A 17308-nucleotide genomic window follows, 5' to 3' on the forward strand; every position below is an offset into this window, starting at 1 on the left:
GACCGAGGAAGGAACAGGCCCAAGGGGCATCCATTCATTCATTCGGTTGTATTTATTGAGCGCTTACTGTGTGCAGAGCACTGTACTAAGCGCTTGGGAAGTACAGTTCAGCAACAGAGACAGTCCCTGCCCATAACGGGCTCACGTTCCTTCAGCGGGGCTAGTTTGAGTCACTACACTGTGGAACAGGGACTGTATCTGACCTGATGATGATAATAATAATAATAATGATGGCATTTATTAAGTGCTTACTATGTGCCAAGCACTATGATCTTGTATCCACCCCAGGCAGGGGATTATCCCAGTGCTTGGCGCATAGTAAGCCCCTCACAAATGCCGCGGTCATTATTATAATTCTTCTTGGGTGGGGGCTGTGGGGTCTGGGCAGAGGGCAGCCCCTGTTTCGGGGAAGATGGCAATCCCAAGCCCAGTTTGGTCAGCTTTGCCCCAAGGAATCTCAGGCCCCGAGGAGTTGAGGTAAGTGGAGGCCAAGGCACCTCAAGATGCCACGGTGGACAGGGTTGGGGGGCATGGGGGAAGTTCAGGCCACTGTCGGGGAAGGCGGAGGAACATTAGGTTAAGCGGGAAAAGAGGCTTGGTAGCAGGGACATAACATGACAACAAGGGAGTGGGTGGGAAGAGAGGACAATTAGGAGAAGGAGCTTCTAGAGAGGTGGAAACCAGGAGAGGCTGGCAGAAGGAGAAGCTGATTTGTCTCCCCTTGGCCACTTCTAAAACACCTCCAACCATTGGAATTCGAGAAGAGATCTGTCTGGGGGAAAGCCGAACTACAGCCCCTAAACACAGGGCCAAGGAGATGGGAACAGGCCCAGGAATGAGCTCGCTTGCAGCAAAGCGTGGGCCTCTGAGGGGAGAGACGGTCAGAGCAGCCGAACCCCAGGGATGGCGAGGGCCGGAAGATGGGGAATGGGGGGGTGGCTGGGGGCGGCAACGGGTGGCAGGGATGCCCCTCGCTCACACGAAGCCTGGCTTCACAGAGGAGCGCCGACAGTTGGGGCAGCCGCGGGGTCCTTTGTTCTGGAGGCATCTGCAAGGAAAGAGACACTGCTTAGCCCCGGCCAGGTCAGGGAACCCCCATAGCCACGGGCCTCCTCAGCTCCTCGTCCCCTTGTGCCCTCGGGCCTCTGAAGGGGTCTGTTCCCCCACACAGACCCGGACTGGACTACTGCATCAGCCTTCTCTCTCATCTCCCATCCTCGTGTCTCTCCCCACTTCAATCCAGACTTCGTGCCGCTGCCCGGATTGTCTTTGTCCAGAAACGCTCTGGGCATGTTACTCCCCTCCTCAAAAATCTCCAGTGGCTACCAATCAATCTGCGCATCAGGCAGAAACTCCTCACCCTGGGCTTCCAGGCTGTCCATCCCCTCGCCCCCTCCTACCTCACCTCTCTTCTGTCCTTCTCCAGCCCAGCCCGCACCCTCCGCTCCTCTGCCACTAACCACCTCACCGTACCTCGTTCTCACCCGTCCCGCCATCGACCCCCGGCCCACGTCCTCCCCCGGGTCTGGAATGCCCTCCCTCTGCCCATCCGCCAAGCTAGCTCTCTTCCTCCCTTCAAGGCCCTACTGAGAGCTCACCTACTCCAGGAGGCCTTCCCAGACTGAGCCCCTTCCTTCCTCTCCCCCTCCTCCCCCCTCCACCCCCCCATCTTACCTCCTTCCCTTCCCCACAGCACCTGTATATATGTATATATGTTTGTACATATTTATTACTCTATTTATTTATTTTACTTGTACATATCTGTTCTATTTATTTTATTTTGTTAGTATGGTTGGTTTTGTTCTCTATCTCCCCCTTTTAGACTGTGAGCCCACTGTTGGGTAGGAACTGTCTCTATATGTTGCCAACTTGTAATCAATCAATCAGTCAATCGTATTGAGCGCTTACTGTGTGCAGAGCACTGTACTAAGCGCTTGGGAAGTACAAGTTCTTGTACTTGGGGATTGTACTTCCCAAGCGCTTAGTACAGTGCTCTGCACACAGTAATCAATCAATCAATCGTATTTATTGAGCGCTTACTGTGTGCAGAGCACTGTACTAAGCGCTTGGGAAGTACAAGCTGGCAACATAAGCGCTCAATAAATACAATTGATGATGATGATGACTGGGCTTTTCCGAGGCCTGGCTACTCAGCCCTGGGTGGCGGCGGGAGATGGGTCAGCCTCAGCCCCGAGCCCTGCCTCACGGGACGGGATGGAAGGGCACCACTTCCCGCATTTCGAGGAAAACAAAATGGGGACTCGATACCTCTTCTCCCTCCTACTTAGGCTGTGAGCCCCATGTGGGACCTGATTATCTTGCATCTAACCCAGGGTTCAGTAGACTGTTTGGCACGTAGTAAGCACTTAACAAATACCACGATCAACTGAATTATTTTCCAATCAGTCCACCTCCCCCGTTTTGCCCTTGGGATACATACACCATGAATGGGATCACGTGTGTTCTGTCAATCACTTGCAGTTACTGGACACCTACTATGTGCATTCATTCATTCAGCCGTATTTATTGAGCGCTTACTGTGTGCAGAGCACTGTACTGAGCGATTGGGAAGTACAAGTTGGCAACATATAGAGACGGTCCCTACCCAACAGCGGGCTCACAGTCTAGGCTCCATCCTCCCTTGTCCACAGCTTCGATTACTAATACTAGTAATATTCGTATTATTAGTCACTTCTTTAGGAGACTCAGCCAACCACCTCCACCACGGACAGTGATGGCTGGGCACAGTCTGGACCCCGAAGCCGTCATAAAGAGGACGCCACCCCCACCTTGCCCCGGCCCTGCCTCGGGCCCCACGGTTGCTTACTTGAGGTGGAAGAAATGTGAGCAGGGCAGAGCCTGCAGCCGGCTGTTCCTCTCCCCGATGGATTCCCCGCACAGCCCGCAGTACAGCTCCGTCTCTTCCACGCACTCGTGGAAGCGGACCACGTGAGCCCGCAGCTCCCGCTGTTGTCCCTTGCTGCGGTAGATGCCCTCGCTCAGGCAGTGCAGCTTCAGCTGGCTCAGCTGGGCATGGGGCGGGAAGAGGGGGTGGCGGAGACGTGACGTTGGGAGGGCTCAGGTGATGGGGACACAGGGCTGGGCGGGGGGCAGAGACACGGGTTTGGAAGACTGGCAGGTGAAAGAGGGGTGAGGTTGGCGGGTGGGGGTCCAGTGGGGGAGTTGTGAGGTCAGATATGAGCCATTTGGTGAGCGGGAATCCAGGACACAAGACTCGCCATTAAGTAGGGCAGAAGTCCGGTCATCTGGACCCTTTCCTCCCTCGCTAAAGGATTCATTCGTTCAATCGTACTTATCGAGTGCTTACTCTGTGCAGAGCACTTGGGAGAGTAACAATACAACAATAAACAGACACTTTCCCTGCCCACAGTGAGCTTCCCAAAGTAGTTTCCCCAAGTACTTTAGAAAAGCAGCGTGACATTGTGGATAGCACTGCTAAGCGCTTGGGAGAGTAACAATACAACAATAAACAGACACTTTCCCTGCCCACAGTGAGCTTCCCAAAGTAGTTTCCCCAAGTACTTTAGAAAAGCAGCGTGACATTGTGGATAGCACTGCTAAGCGCTTGGGAGAGTAACAATACAACAATAAACAGACACTTTCCCTGCCCACAGTGAGCTTCCCAAAGTAGTTTCCCCAAGTACTTTAGAAAAGCAGCGTGACATATTGTGGATAGCACTGCTAAGCGCTTGGGAGAGTAACAATACAACAATAAACAGACACTTTCCCTGCCCGCAGTGAGCTTCCCAAAGTAGTTTCCCCAAGTACTTTAGAAAAGCAGTGTGACATTGTGGATAGCACTGCTAAGCGCTTGGGAGAGTAACAATACAACAATAAACAGACACTTTCCCTGCCCGCAGTGAGCTTCCCAAAGTAGTTTCCCCAAGTACTTTAGAAAAGCAGCGTGACATTGTGGATAGCACTGCTAAGCGCTTGGGAGAGTAACAATACAACAATAAACAGACACTTTCCCTGCCCACAGTGAGCTTCCCAAAGTAGTTTCCCCCAAGTACTTTAGAAAAGCAGCGTGACATATTGTGGATAGCACTGCTAAGCGCTTGGGAGAGTAACAATACAACAATAAACAGACACTTTCCCTGCCCGCAGTGAGCTTCCCAAAGTAGTTTCCCCAAGTACTTTAGAAAAGCAGTGTGACATTGTGGATAGCACTGCTAAGCGCTTGGGAGAGTAACAATACAACAATAAACAGACACTTTCCCTGCCCGCAGTGAGCTTCCCAAAGTAGTTTCCCCAAGTACTTTAGAAAAGCAGCGTGACATTGTGGATAGCACTGCTAAGCGCTTGGGAGAGTAACAATACAACAATAAACAGACACTTTCCCTGCCCACAGTGAGCTTCCCAAAGTAGTTTCCCCAAGTACTTTAGAAAAGCAGCGTGACATTGTGGATAGCACTGCTAAGCGCTTGGGAGAGTAACAATACAACAATAAACAGACACTTTCCCTGCCCACAGTGAGCTTCCCAAAGTAGTTTCCCCAAGTACTTTAGAAAAGCAGCGTGACATTGTGGATAGCACTGCTAAGCGCTTGGGAGAGTAACAATACAACAATAAACAGACACTTTCCCTGCCCACAGTGAGCTTCCCAAAGTAGTTTCCCCAAGTACTTTAGAAAAGCAGGGTGACATTGTGGATAGCACTGCTAAGCGCTTGGGAGAGTAACAATACAACAATAAACAGACACTTTCCCTGCCCACAAGGAGCTTCCCAAAGTACTTTCCCCAAGTACGTTAGAAAAGCAGCGTGACATCGCGGATAATGCACGGGGCTGGGGGTCAGAGGAGCTGGGTTCTAATCTTGGCTGTGCCGCTTGCCCGCTGTGTGTCCGTGGGCAAGTCGCTTCACTTTCCCTTCTAGACTGTGAGCCCACTGTTGGGTAGGGACCGTCTCTAGATGTTGCCAACTTGGACTTCGCAAGCGCTTAGTACAGTGCTCTGCACACAGTAAGCGCTCAATAAATACGATTGATTGATTTTCTGTGCCTCAGTTCCCTCGTCTGCAAAATGGGGATCCCATACCTTTTCTCCCTCCTACTTAGACTGTGAGCCCCATGTGGGACCTGATTATCTTGTATCTAACCCAGGGTTCAGTAGAGTGTTTGGCACATTCATTCATTCAATCGTATTTATTGAGCGCTTACTGTGTGCAGAGCACTGTACTAAGCGCTTGGGAAGTACAAGTTGGCAACATATAGAGATGGTCCCTATCCAACAGTGGGCTCACAGTCTAGAAGGGGGAGACAGATGACAAAACAAAACATATTAACAAAATAAAAGAGAGTAATAAATACATACAAACATATATACATATATATAGGTGCTGTGGGGAGGGGAAGGAGGTAAGGCACATAGTAAGCACTTAACAAATACCACGATTAACTTAATTATTTTCCAATCAGTCCATCTCCCCCGTTTTGCCCTTGATAATAATAATAATAATACTGTTGGCATTTGTTAAGCGCTTACTATGTGCAAAGCACTGTTCTAAGCGCTTGGGGGGATACAAAGTGATCAGGTTGTCCCACGTGGGGCTCACAGTCTTAATCCCCATTTTACAGATGAGGTAACTGAGGCTCAGAGAAGTTAAGTGACTTGCCCAAGGTCACACAGCAGACACGTGGCGGAGCCGGGATTCGAACCCATGACCTCTGACTCCAAAGCCCGTGCTCTTTCCACTGAGCCACGCTGCTTTCGATACATACAACATGAATACATTGATATACATACAACATGAATGGGACCATGTGTGTTCTGTCAATCACTTGCAGTTCCTGGACACCTACTATGTGCATTCATTCATTCATTCAATCATACTTATTGAGCGCTTACTGTGTGCAGAGCACTGTACTAAGCGCTTGGGAAGTACAAGTCGGCAACATAGAGAGACCCTACCCAACAACGGGCTCACAGTCTAGAAGGGGGAGACAGACAACAGAACAAAACACGCATAAAGGTGTCAAAGTCGTCAGAACAAATAGAATTAAAGCTAGATGCACAGCAGAGCACTGAAAGCTAAGCACTTGGGAGAGCACCGTACAATCAAGTTAGTCGAAATGATTCCCGTCCTCAAGGGTGCTCAATAAATGCTGTCCATGATGGAGGAGGGATGACGGGTGTTCTGTCAATCGATTGCAGTTATTGGGCGCCTGTTGTGTGCAGAGCACTGAACTAAGCACTTGGGAGAGTACAACAGACTTGTTAGACATGATTCCTGTCCTTGAGGGTGCTCAATAATCACTGTCCGTGGTGGAGGCGGTTGGCTGAGTCTCCTAAAGAAGTAACTAATAATTCCCTGAGCCAGGTAGTGTGCAGACCAGCAAATTGGAGTGGTCCCTAGGAGAAGGACGGGGACAAATCTTCAGGAGATTGAGTGAGAAAAATATCTCTACTACACATATACACACATAAACACACATGCGTGCACGCAATCACATGCACCAGGATGAAGGGACTTGTGGAAAGGTTATCTCCTGCCAATCTTCCCCAATCTGTTTCTCCCCTCTGGCTGGACCACCAACCCTAACCCTAAGCTCGGAAGGAGGCAGAGAAGTTCCTTACCTTGTTCCCCAGCCCTTCGGCTAGATCCTGGGCCTTCTCGATGGCATCCAGAGCCTGGGCAGAGGGGCAGATCAATCAATCAATCAATCAATCGTATTTATTGAGCGCTTACTGTGTGCAGAGCACTGGACTAAGCGCTTGGGAAGGACAAGTTGGCAACATATAGAGACAGTCCCTACCCAACGGTGGGCTCACAGTCTAAAAAGGGGGAGACAGAGAACAGAACCAAACATACTAACAAAATAAAATAAATAGAATAGATACGTACAGGGCAGATCTGTGGGCCTGGGGCCTCGGGGCTCAGGAGAAGCCCGCTTGGGCAGAGGGGCTAATGACACGACGTGAAAATGGTGCGGGGGAGAGGGGGACGGGACTGAAAAAGGACCAGCTGTCCCCCAGGAGGAAGAGGGAAAGTCCAAGGAAAAAGAGCCAGAGTCATTGTAATGTTATTTTCCAAGCCCAAGGCAGAGCAAGAACTAGGGCCTAATCTGGCCTACAAGCCACAAACCAGGGGCGCAGATATTTTGCTACCATTAAGTGGTCTCCAGGGCCCCCCAGCTGGTCGTGCTTGTGGTTAAGAAGCAGCGTGCCTCAGCGGAAAGCGCCTGGGCTTTGGAGTCAGACGTCACGGGTTCGAATCCCGGCTCCGCCAATTGTCAGCTGTGGGCAGGTCACTTAGCGTCTCTGGGCCTCATTACCTCAACTGTAAAATGGGGATTAATACTGTGAGCCCCCCGTGGGACAACCTGATCACCTTGTAACCTCCCCAGCGCTCAGAACAGTGCTTTGCACCTAGTAAGCGCTTAATAAATGCCATCATTATTATTATTGAGAAGCCTCCCTGCTTCTCTCCTAACCGGTGGCTTTGAAAGGATGCAACTCTGGAACTGGACTGATAAACCATCCAAGCTCTGAATACCTCCATCCGCCCCGCAAGGGTCTGCACCGGGTTTGGGGGAAGGGGCCGAGGCGGAGGGGGGCAGGAAGGGACAAGGGGGAAAATGGGGACCATTTACCTTCTCCAGGTCTTTCTGGGTCACCCAGCACTTAGCCACCCCTAGCAGCACCTGTACCCGCCCCAGGCGATTCCCGATCTCAGTCATGATGCTCATGGAGGAGTCGTAGCGGGGGAAGGCCATCTGCACTTCGCCGGAGGAGAAGGGAAAGCCGTGAGAACCAAGTCAGGCCTGGGCTGGGCCTCCTCCTCCCCCCGCCCCTTCAACCCACCTCCCACCCCATAATAATAATAATAATAATGGCATTTACTAAGCGCTTACTATGTTCTAAGCGCCAGGGAGGTTACAAGGTGATCAGGTTGTCCCACGGGGGGCTCACCGTCTTCATCCCCCTTTTCCAGATGGGAGGTCACTGAGGTCCAGTGAAGTGACTGGCCCAAAGTCACCCAGCTGACAATCGGCAGAGGTGGGATTTGAACCCATGACCCCCGACTCCAAAGCCCGGGCTCTTTCCACTGAGCCACGCCGCTTCTCATCAAGTCGGGCCGGCTCCCATCCCTACCGGCCCCGACAGGGGAATGAATAGCTAAAGGAGATACGCCTAGAGAAGCGGCGCGGCTGAGTGGAAAGAAGCCCAGGCTTGGGAGTCGGAGGTCATGGGTTCGAATCCCGGCTCCGCCGCTTGTCAGCTGGGTGACTTTGGGCAAGTCACTTCACTTCTCTGGGCCTCAGTTACCTCATCTGGAAAATGGGGATGAAGACCGTGAGCCCTACGGGGGGACAGCCCGATCACCTCGTATCTACCCCAGCGCTTAGAACAGTGCTTGGCACATAGTAAGCGCTTAACAAATACCAACATTATTTATTTATTATTCATTCTTTGCTCAACGGTATATGAGGATGGAGTTCAACAATTTCCCAATTCCACGGGTCGTTCCCTTGACTCTACGTCTCAGAGGGCAAGTTGGCTTTGTAAATAATTGCCTTGCGGGACCGATTCATGTTGAGCTTCTGGTCACCTGTGACCCCCAGATCTTTTCATCATCAATCGTATTTATTGAGCGCTTACTGTGTGCAGAGCACTGTACTAAGCGCTTGGGAAGTACAATTTGGCAACATACAGAGACAGTCCCTACCCAATAGTGGGCTCACAGTCTAAAAGACATCATATCTTTCGATATGGTACCTATCTCTGCTGGACCTGCATCCGACTTGTACTTCCCAAGCGCTTACTACAGTGCTCTGCACACAATAAGCATTCAATAAATAATAAATGCCATCATTATTATTCTCTGGGCTTCAGTTACCTCACTTGGAAAATGGGGATGAAGACTGTGAACCCCTTGTGGGACAACCTGATCACCTTGTAACCGCCCCAGCGCTTAGAAGAGTGCTTTGCACATAGTAAGCGCTTAACAAATACCATCATTATTATTATTATTATCGAATGGGTTGTTTCCTTTTCCCGTCCCCGGCCCTCCGTCCCCAAGGCCACTGGGCTGCGACCCTCCGTCCAGCTGGCGTGGCCGCTCTCCCGCCTCGTCGAGCGGGATTTCTGGGACAAAATCCGAAGCCACGCTACATCCGTGGCCTCTTCCCGTCTACGCAGCTCGCCTTCCCAATCCCACCCCAAAGCTCCCACCTCCAGATCCCGACGGCTGCGGTGGATGTCGGCGAAGCACAGCAGACAGAGAGCTTGGAGGGGCCGGTCCCCGTGCTGGAGGGCGATCTTCATGGACTCCTGTGAGGGCAGATCCCCGTTTCGTCTGGCTCAGGGGAGGCTCTCAGCCCGGCCCGCCCAACAGAGTTCCCCTCCCTCAATCTTACCTCCTGATAACAATAATAACCATAATAGTGAGATTAGTGAGATAATAGTGAGATAACACGCCGCTATACACACAAGTAGTACACACGAGTTAATCAGATTGGACACGGTTCATGTCCCACATGGAACTTAGTCTTAATTCCCCTTTTACAGATGAGGTGAGCAGTGCCCAGAGAAGTTAAGTGACGGGGCCAAGGTCACAGAGCAGACAAGCGGCAGAGCTGGGATTAGAACTCAGGTCTTCTATCTCCAGGGCCTGTGCTCTTTCCATCTCCCCCTTCTAGACTGTGAGCCCGCTGTTGGGTAGGGACCGTCTCTAGATGTTGCCAACTTCTACTTCCCAAGCGCTTAGTGCGGTGCTCTGCACACAGTAAGCGCTCAATAAATATGATTGATTGATTGATCAGGCCATGCTTATCGTTTCCCTCCTTCCTCTCCCCCTCCTCCCCATCCCCCCCACCTTACCTCCTTCCCTTCCCCACAGCACCTGTATATATGTATATATGTTTGTATGTATTTATTACTCTATTTATTGATTTATTTTACTTGTACATAGCTATTCTATTTATTTTATTTTCTTAATATATTTTGTTCTCTGTCTCCCCCTTCTAGACTGTGAGCCCACTGTTGGGTAGGGACTGTCTCTCTATGTTGCCAACTTGTACTTCCCAAGCGCTTAGTCCAGTGCTCTGCACACAGTAAGCGCTCAATAAATACAATTGATTGATTGATTGATAATAGTAATTGTGGTATTTGTTAAGCGCTTCCTCTATGCCACGCGCCGTACTAAGCACTGGGGTAGATACGAGATAATCCCTTATTCCTCTTTGGGGTCGTAGTCAAAATAGGAGGGAGGCCAGCTCTGGAGTTCCCATTTTACAGGTGAGGAAACCGAGGCCCAGCGTGGCTCAGTGGAAAGAGCACGAGCTTTGGAGTCAGAGATCACGGGTTTAAATCCCGGCTCCGCCACTTGTCAGCTGTGTGACTTCGGGCAAGTCACTTAACTGCTCTGTGCCTCAGTTACCTCATCTGTTGGCCCACCCAACAGAGTTCCCCTCCCTCAACCTTACCTCCTGATAACAATAATAACAATAATAGTAATTGTGGTATTTGTTAAGCGCTTCCTCTATGCCACGCGCCGTACTAAGCACTGGGGTAGATAGGAGATAATCCCTTATTCCTCTTTGGGGTCATAGTCAAAATAGGAGGGAGGCCAGCTCTGGAGTTCCCATTTTACAGGTGAGGAAACCGAGGCCGAGCGTGGCTCAGTGGAAAGAGCACGAGCTTTGGAGTCAGAGATCACGGGTTCAAATCCCGGCTCCGCCACTTGTCAGCTGGGTGACTTCGGGCAAGTCACTTCACTTCTCTGTGCCTCAGGTGCCTCATCTGTAAAATGGGGATTAAGACTGTGAGCCCCACGTTTCTCTGTGCCTCAGGTGCCTCATCTGTAAAATGGGGATTAAGACTGTGAGCCCCACGTGGGACAACCTGATCATCTTGTAACCTCCCCAGCGCTTAGAACAGTGCTGTGCACATAGTAAGCACTTAATAAATGCCATCATTATTATTATTGTACATATTTATTACTCTATTTATTTATTTATTTATTTATTTATTTTACTTGTACATTTCTATCCTATTTATTTTATTTTGTTGGTATGTTTGGTTCTGTTCTCTGTCTCCCCCTTTTAGACTGTGAGCCCACTGTTGGGTAGGGACTGTCTCTATGTGTTGCCAATTTGTACTTCCCAAGCGCTTAGTACAGTGCTCTGCACATAGTAAGCGCTCAATAAATACGATTGATTGATTGATTGATTATTAAATAATGTGATTTGCCCAGGGCCACACAGCAGGCCAGTGGCTGAGCTGGGATTAGGACCAGGTCTTCATACTGTGACTGTGAGCCCACTGTTGGGTAGGGACTGTCTCTCTATGTTGCCAACTTGTACTTCCCAAGCGCTTAGTACAGTGCTCTGCACACAGTAAGCGCTCAATAAATACGATTGATGATGATACCTTCCAGGACCGGGCTCCTTTTCCACTAGGCCACCAGGCTTCCCTCCTCTTCTTCCAATTTCCTTTCTACTAGCACCACCTCTCCACACCCTTCTCTTCTCCCTGTTTAATGGCACATTCCTACAGAGCGGGAAATTTGGGGCTATAAAGTGAGTTCCCCTTGGAAATGTGTTGTCTTGCCGATCCAACAATGCCAGCTTGTTCCACTTTCATCAACCACCGGCTGAAGGCCCAGACAGAATAGGAGAAGACGGACGGGAAGCTTGGTTCCTTCTCCGGGGAGTCACAAGGACAGGGAGCAGCAGGGATCCCATCTATTTCACTTGATAAAGTCAGTGCTTGATAAAAAGCAACGATCGACTGATTGATTCCTAGGGGAGCAGCCCTGACAGGGGATAGACTGTGAGCCCGCTGTTGGGTAGGGACTGTCTCTATATGTTGCCAATTTGTACTTCCCAAGCGCTTAGTACAGTGCTCTGCACACAGTAAGCGCTCAATAAATACGATTGATGATGATGATGATGATAGACTGTGCGCCCCATACCTAGATTTGTGAGTCCCCCGTGGGACAGGGACCGTGTCTGACCAGATTAACTTGTATCTACTTAGTGCTTAGAGAAGTATTTGACACAGAGTAAGCGCTTAACAAATACGGTGCTCATAATTATCATTCATTCATTCATTCATTCAGTCGTATAATTGAATTGAATAATCGTATAATTAATAATTGAGGGGTCTTTGTGGCCCCATCTTGGTCTTCTGGGGTGAGATATTTCCATTAGCTGAAGGGAAAATATTGCTGTCTGTCCCCGGGTGACTTCCCCTTTCCCAAAAGTCGGGGTCCAGCCCGGCCCCGGGGCCCATGGCCTACCTCACAGCACTCCATGGCGTCGCCCAGGTGCCCCAACTTGCGATAGGCCACCGCCATGTGATACTGGCTCATGGCCCGGTATTTGAGGCTCCAACCCTTGCCGTAGTCATTCACCAGCTCGGCGGCTTTGCAGGGAAAGAACAGGGCCTTTTCGAAGTCCTGGAGCCAGAAGGGGAAGGACGGGGTGGGGGTTAATGGGGCCCGCACGGTTCCTCGTCGTCTTCAGTGGGGAATATTGCTTCCTTCCCACTCTGGCCTTTCAGCCCACAATAATAATAATAATAATATTTGTTAAGCGCTTACTATGTGCAAAGCACTGTTCTAAGTGCTGGGGGATACAGGGCGATCCAAGCTGTCCCACTTGGGGCTCACAATCTTAATCCCCATTTTACAGATGAGGTAACTGAGGCACACAAGTTGCAACTTGCCCAAAGCCGCACAGCCGATAAGCGGCGGAGCCGGGATTAGAACCCATGACCTCTGATTCCCAAGCCCGTGCTCTTCCCACTGAGCCACGCTGCTTCTCATGCTGATTCACAGCTCTAGAGAGCAGGTGTAAAACAGCAAGGGACAGAGCGGAATTTAATCAGACAGAGCATCCAACCTGGAAAATCTGCGGCTAATCCGATGTCCGTGGTGGACGCTTATTGATCTTGGACTAAACGTTGATTTCTCTGCTTGAGATTGGGTTGCCCCAAAACTCCTCAAAATATACCCAGCCACTTTACCTAGCCCACAACCCACAGCGACCCATGGGGATTGTGCCTGTTTATCGTACCCTCTCAAGCGCTTAGCAGAGTGCTCCGCCCACGCTAAGCGCCCTATAAATACCATTGATTTCCGTGAGTTCGCCGACTGGGAGCAGAGCACTGTCCTAAGGGTTTGGGAGATACGTTCCCTGCCTACAAGGAGCTTACGATCTACAGTGGTGAATGCTGGGGATGGCTGCTGTCTTCCAAAGCTGTATCTTCCCGGGCAGCACTTCCTCCGTGTGCCGGGGTGATTGCTGGTCTTCTCACCCTCAACGTGGCCCCTTCCTCCCATACTGGGAAGCCCCCCTTTCCCAGATCCAGCCAGAAATGACTCCCAACTCCTCCAGCACCCCTCGGGGCTCCCCTTCCCCTCCGACGGCCCGCACCTTGACCTGAGAGTAGAAGTTGCCCAGGCTGCAGCAGACTCGGCACTCCAGCATCTTGTCGTCATTGTTGTGGGCGTAGCGCAGGGCCTTCTCGAAGCACTCCAGGGCCTTCTGAAAGAGGCTGAGGCCCAGGTAGGCATTGCCCATGCTGAGGCTGACCTGCCCGTTGAGCGGCAGGCTGGCCCGCGGGCCCTGCATGGTGAGGCAGGTCTTACAGTAGGAGATGGTCTTCTGGAACTCGCAGAGCTTCTCGTTGCTGCGCGCCAGGTTCAGGTAACTCTCCGTGAGGTAGTCGGGGTCCTCCAGCTCCCGGGCCGTGTCGATCTGGACCACTGCGAACTACCCCCCCAGCGGACCGCTCCCCTCTTAGCCAGAGGCCTAGCCCCCTGCCCGTCCTGCTCGGTCCACGGGGACGGACCCGGCGGGGCCGGAGGCGGGGAGGGATGATCTCCTTGCCAAATCCATGGCCCTCAATCCTAATCCTCTTCGACCGCCCAGCTGCCTTCAGCGCCGTCAACTATCCCTTCTCCTGGAGACGTTATCCTGTCTCTATATGTTGCCAATTCGGACTTCCCAAGCGCTTAGTCCAGTGCTCTGCACACAGTAGGCGCTCAATAAATGCGATTGATGATGATGATGATGATGATGATGAGGGATGGGATCTGCGGCCTGGGCAGCCAGGAGGAGGTCGGGGGGGGTCTTCCCCAACTCCATCGCCACTGGTCACGGATGCACCCCACTCCCCCCGGCAGCTGGGCCCTCGGGCAAGCACAAGAGGGGTAAAAGTACGACCCGTCCTGTGACTTAGGGTTAGACGCCCCTCCCCACTCAGCCACCTCGCAGGATTTTCCCTCAGGTGGACCGTTTCGGTGCGGGCCGTGCTGGAGATGGCCGTCCCGGTTCCGGCTTATCTCCCCTTATATTCCAGCTGCTTTCCCCGTTCCTCGGACTCCCTCCCCTCCAGGAGCCCTGGATGGTGGCGGCCAATTTCCACCCTTATTTCTCGAGCGCTTTGGGGAAGACCCACCCCGCCAAAGGAGGCCCTCCCGGACGGCTCCGTCAGCCCCGCGGCCCTTCCCCTCCGCTCCTCACCTTCAGCATATCTTTGTAGCGGCCCATCTCCGAGTGGGCGGTGACCAGGCAGCCCAGCACCCGGAACCTGCCCAAGGGGTCCGTGCTCTTCTCCAGCACCTTCGTCCACACCTGCAGAGCCTTCTCCGTCCGGTTCGACTGGTACAACTGAAGCCCCTTCTCGATCTGCTGCTTGGTCTGATCCTGCCCCATGGCCCGCCCGCCAATGTGGAGCCGCGGGGGGAGGAGCGCGGCCCTTACGGAGAAGCAGGGCTGGGGGGGAAAGGGGGTCCGGGCCATCAGAGGTGGGGTCTCGGTGGGGCCTACGGGCTGCCACGGGTTGAAACCGCCCCCCGTCCCGGCCCAGGGCCCAAGGATGACCAGCTAAGGGGCGTGGGCTCCCCACCGGACCGTAGGAAACAAAGAGACGAGAGGCCTGGGAACAAAGCCGCCCGGACCCTCCACCTCCCTCACAGCTGTCCCTGCCAGTCCTGACCATGTGGCCCTTCAGGAATGTCAGCCCCAAGGTCACACGCTCCCCTCGGCCCGGAGAAACGGCTGCCCAAGAGGCATCGGCCCCGGTCTCCTCAGAAGGCAAGGAGCGGTCGGTCTCAGCATCATCATCATCATCATCATCATCAATCGTGTGCCGAGCACTGGACTAAGCGCTTGGGAAGTACAAATCGGCAACATATAGCGACAGTCCCTACCCAACAGTGGGCTCACAGTCTAAAAGGGGGTGGGGGGAGCGTCGTGGCTTAGGGGGTAGGGCATGGGCCTAAGAATCAGGATCTGGGTTCAAATCCCAGCTCCACCACCTGTCTGCTGTGTGACCCGCTTCACTTCTCCGGGCCTCAGTTAGCTCACCTGGAATTGGCTTTTGTCAGGAGAAGGAAGGGCGGGGAATTGTACAATCAATCAATCAATCAATCGGTCGTATTTATTGAGCGCTTACCGTGTGCAGAGCACTGGACTAAGCGCTTGGGAAGTACAAGTTGGCACTCCCCGCTCCCAGGGGAGCCGACACAGGTGATTACCTCTTTTCCCGTTCTAAGTGAGCACAGAGCAGACTCTTGGCCGCTCTAGGGGGGCGGGAGGTTGGGGGTTCCGGGGGATAATTTAGATCCATTTACCGGGCTAATCTCGCCTGGGATGTTGCATTGGGAACCCAGGGCCTAAACACCTCAACATCATAATAATAGCATTTGTTAAGCGCTTACTATGTGTCAAGCACTGTTCTACGCACAAGACAATCAGGTTGGACCTAGTCCCTGTCCCACATGGAGCTCACAAGTCTTCATTCCCATTTTACAGACGGGAAGCTGGGCCCATCCCTGATCCTGATCCACGACGGGGCTGGAAAACGATTAATAATCATAATAATTGTGGTATTTGTTAAGCGCTTACTATGCGCAAAGCACCGTTCTAAGCACTGGGGAGGATACAAGGCGATCGGGTTGCCCCATGTGGGGCTCACAATCTTAATCCCCATTTTACAGATGAGGGAACTGAGGCCCAGAGAAGTGAAGTGACTTGCCCAGAGTCACACAGCCAGCTGACAAGCAGCAGAGCCGGGATTTGAACCTATGACCAGTGATTAAGGCTGTGAGCCCTATGTGGGACAGGGACTGCGTCCACCCCGATTACCTTGTATCTACCCCAGCATTTAGTACGGTGTTTGGCACATAGTAAGCGCTTAACAAATACCACAATTATTATCACTACTACTGATTATTATTATTATCATCTCCCAGGGGAGATCTTCTAGACTGTGAGCCCGTTGTTGGGTAGGGGCCGTCTCTATATGTTGCCAACTTGTACTTCCCAAGCGCTTAGTGCAGTGCTCTGCACACAGTCAGCGCTCAATAAATATGATTGAATGAATGAATGAACTCACTTAACTTCTGTTGCCAACTTGTACTTCCCAAGTGCTTAGTACAGTGCTCTGCACACAGTAAGCGCTCAATAAATGTGACTGATTGGCTGATTGATTAACTTCTCTGGGCCTCAGTTCCCTCACCTGTAAAATGGGGATTCAAACTGTGAGCCCTCCGTGGGACAACGGGATCGCCTTGTAACTTCCCCAGCACTTAGAACGGTGCTTTGCACATAGTGAGCGCTTAACAAATACCATCATTATTAATCCCGGCTCCGCCACCTGTCTGCTGTGTGGCCTCGGGCAAGTCATTTCACTTCTCCGTGCCTCAGTTACCTCATCTATAAAATGGGGATTGAGACTGTGAGCCCCACACGGGACAGGGACAATGTCCAACCCGATTTGCTTGTAGTAATAATGATGGCATTTGTTAAGCGCTTACTATGTGCGAAGCACTGGGGTGGGTATAAGGTGATCAGGTTGTCCCACGTGGGGCTCAAAGTCTTAATCCCCATTTTCCAGATGAGGTCACTGAGGCCCAGAGAAGTGAAGTGACTTGCCCAAAACCACACAGCTGACAATGAGCTCTGACTCCGAAGCCCGGGCTCTTTCCACTGAGCCACGCTGCTTCTCTTGCATTCATCCCAGCGCTCAGTAAGATGCCTGTGACATAGCAAGCACTTAACAAATACCACAATTATTGTTGTTCTTATTGTTCCCGGCCCCCAGCTTCCTCCCACGCTATTCCTGGAACTGGACAGACTCTCCCGGGAATCCTCGGGACAAGCAACAATCCAGATATGACATTTTGGCTCCAGAAATTGGCCTGCACTGGCCACCCTCAAATAGGAAAGAAACTGAGTAGCTGATGGGACTTGTGAGTTTTGATTTGCTCTGAGTGTGCTCGTTGAGGGGAGAGAATGTGTCTGTTGTATTGTACTCTCCCAAACACAGCGCTC

At 51.8% G+C, this 17308-nt stretch overlaps 1 protein-coding gene across 1 annotated transcript; it reads right to left on the reverse strand.

Annotated features, from left to right (window-relative positions):
* Positions 1–312: 312 nt before the first annotated feature.
* Positions 313–14857, reverse strand: RAPSN (receptor associated protein of the synapse). The gene is made up of 8 exons (XM_038764847.1): positions 14495–14857; positions 13403–13741; positions 12265–12423; positions 9195–9293; positions 7613–7735; positions 6597–6650; positions 2828–3027; positions 313–1048 (listed from the first exon to the last, which is right to left on the reverse strand). The coding sequence occupies exons 1-8, from the start codon at positions 14771–14773 to the stop codon at positions 976–978; spliced, it is 1326 nt and encodes a 441-aa protein (XP_038620775.1). The 5' UTR covers positions 14774–14857; the 3' UTR covers positions 313–975.
* Positions 14858–17308: the final 2451 nt, after the last annotated feature.

The sequence above is a fragment of the Tachyglossus aculeatus genome, chromosome 22, assembly GCF_015852505.1.
Source record: "Tachyglossus aculeatus isolate mTacAcu1 chromosome 22, mTacAcu1.pri, whole genome shotgun sequence".
Taxonomy (NCBI): Eukaryota; Metazoa; Chordata; class Mammalia; order Monotremata; family Tachyglossidae; genus Tachyglossus; species Tachyglossus aculeatus.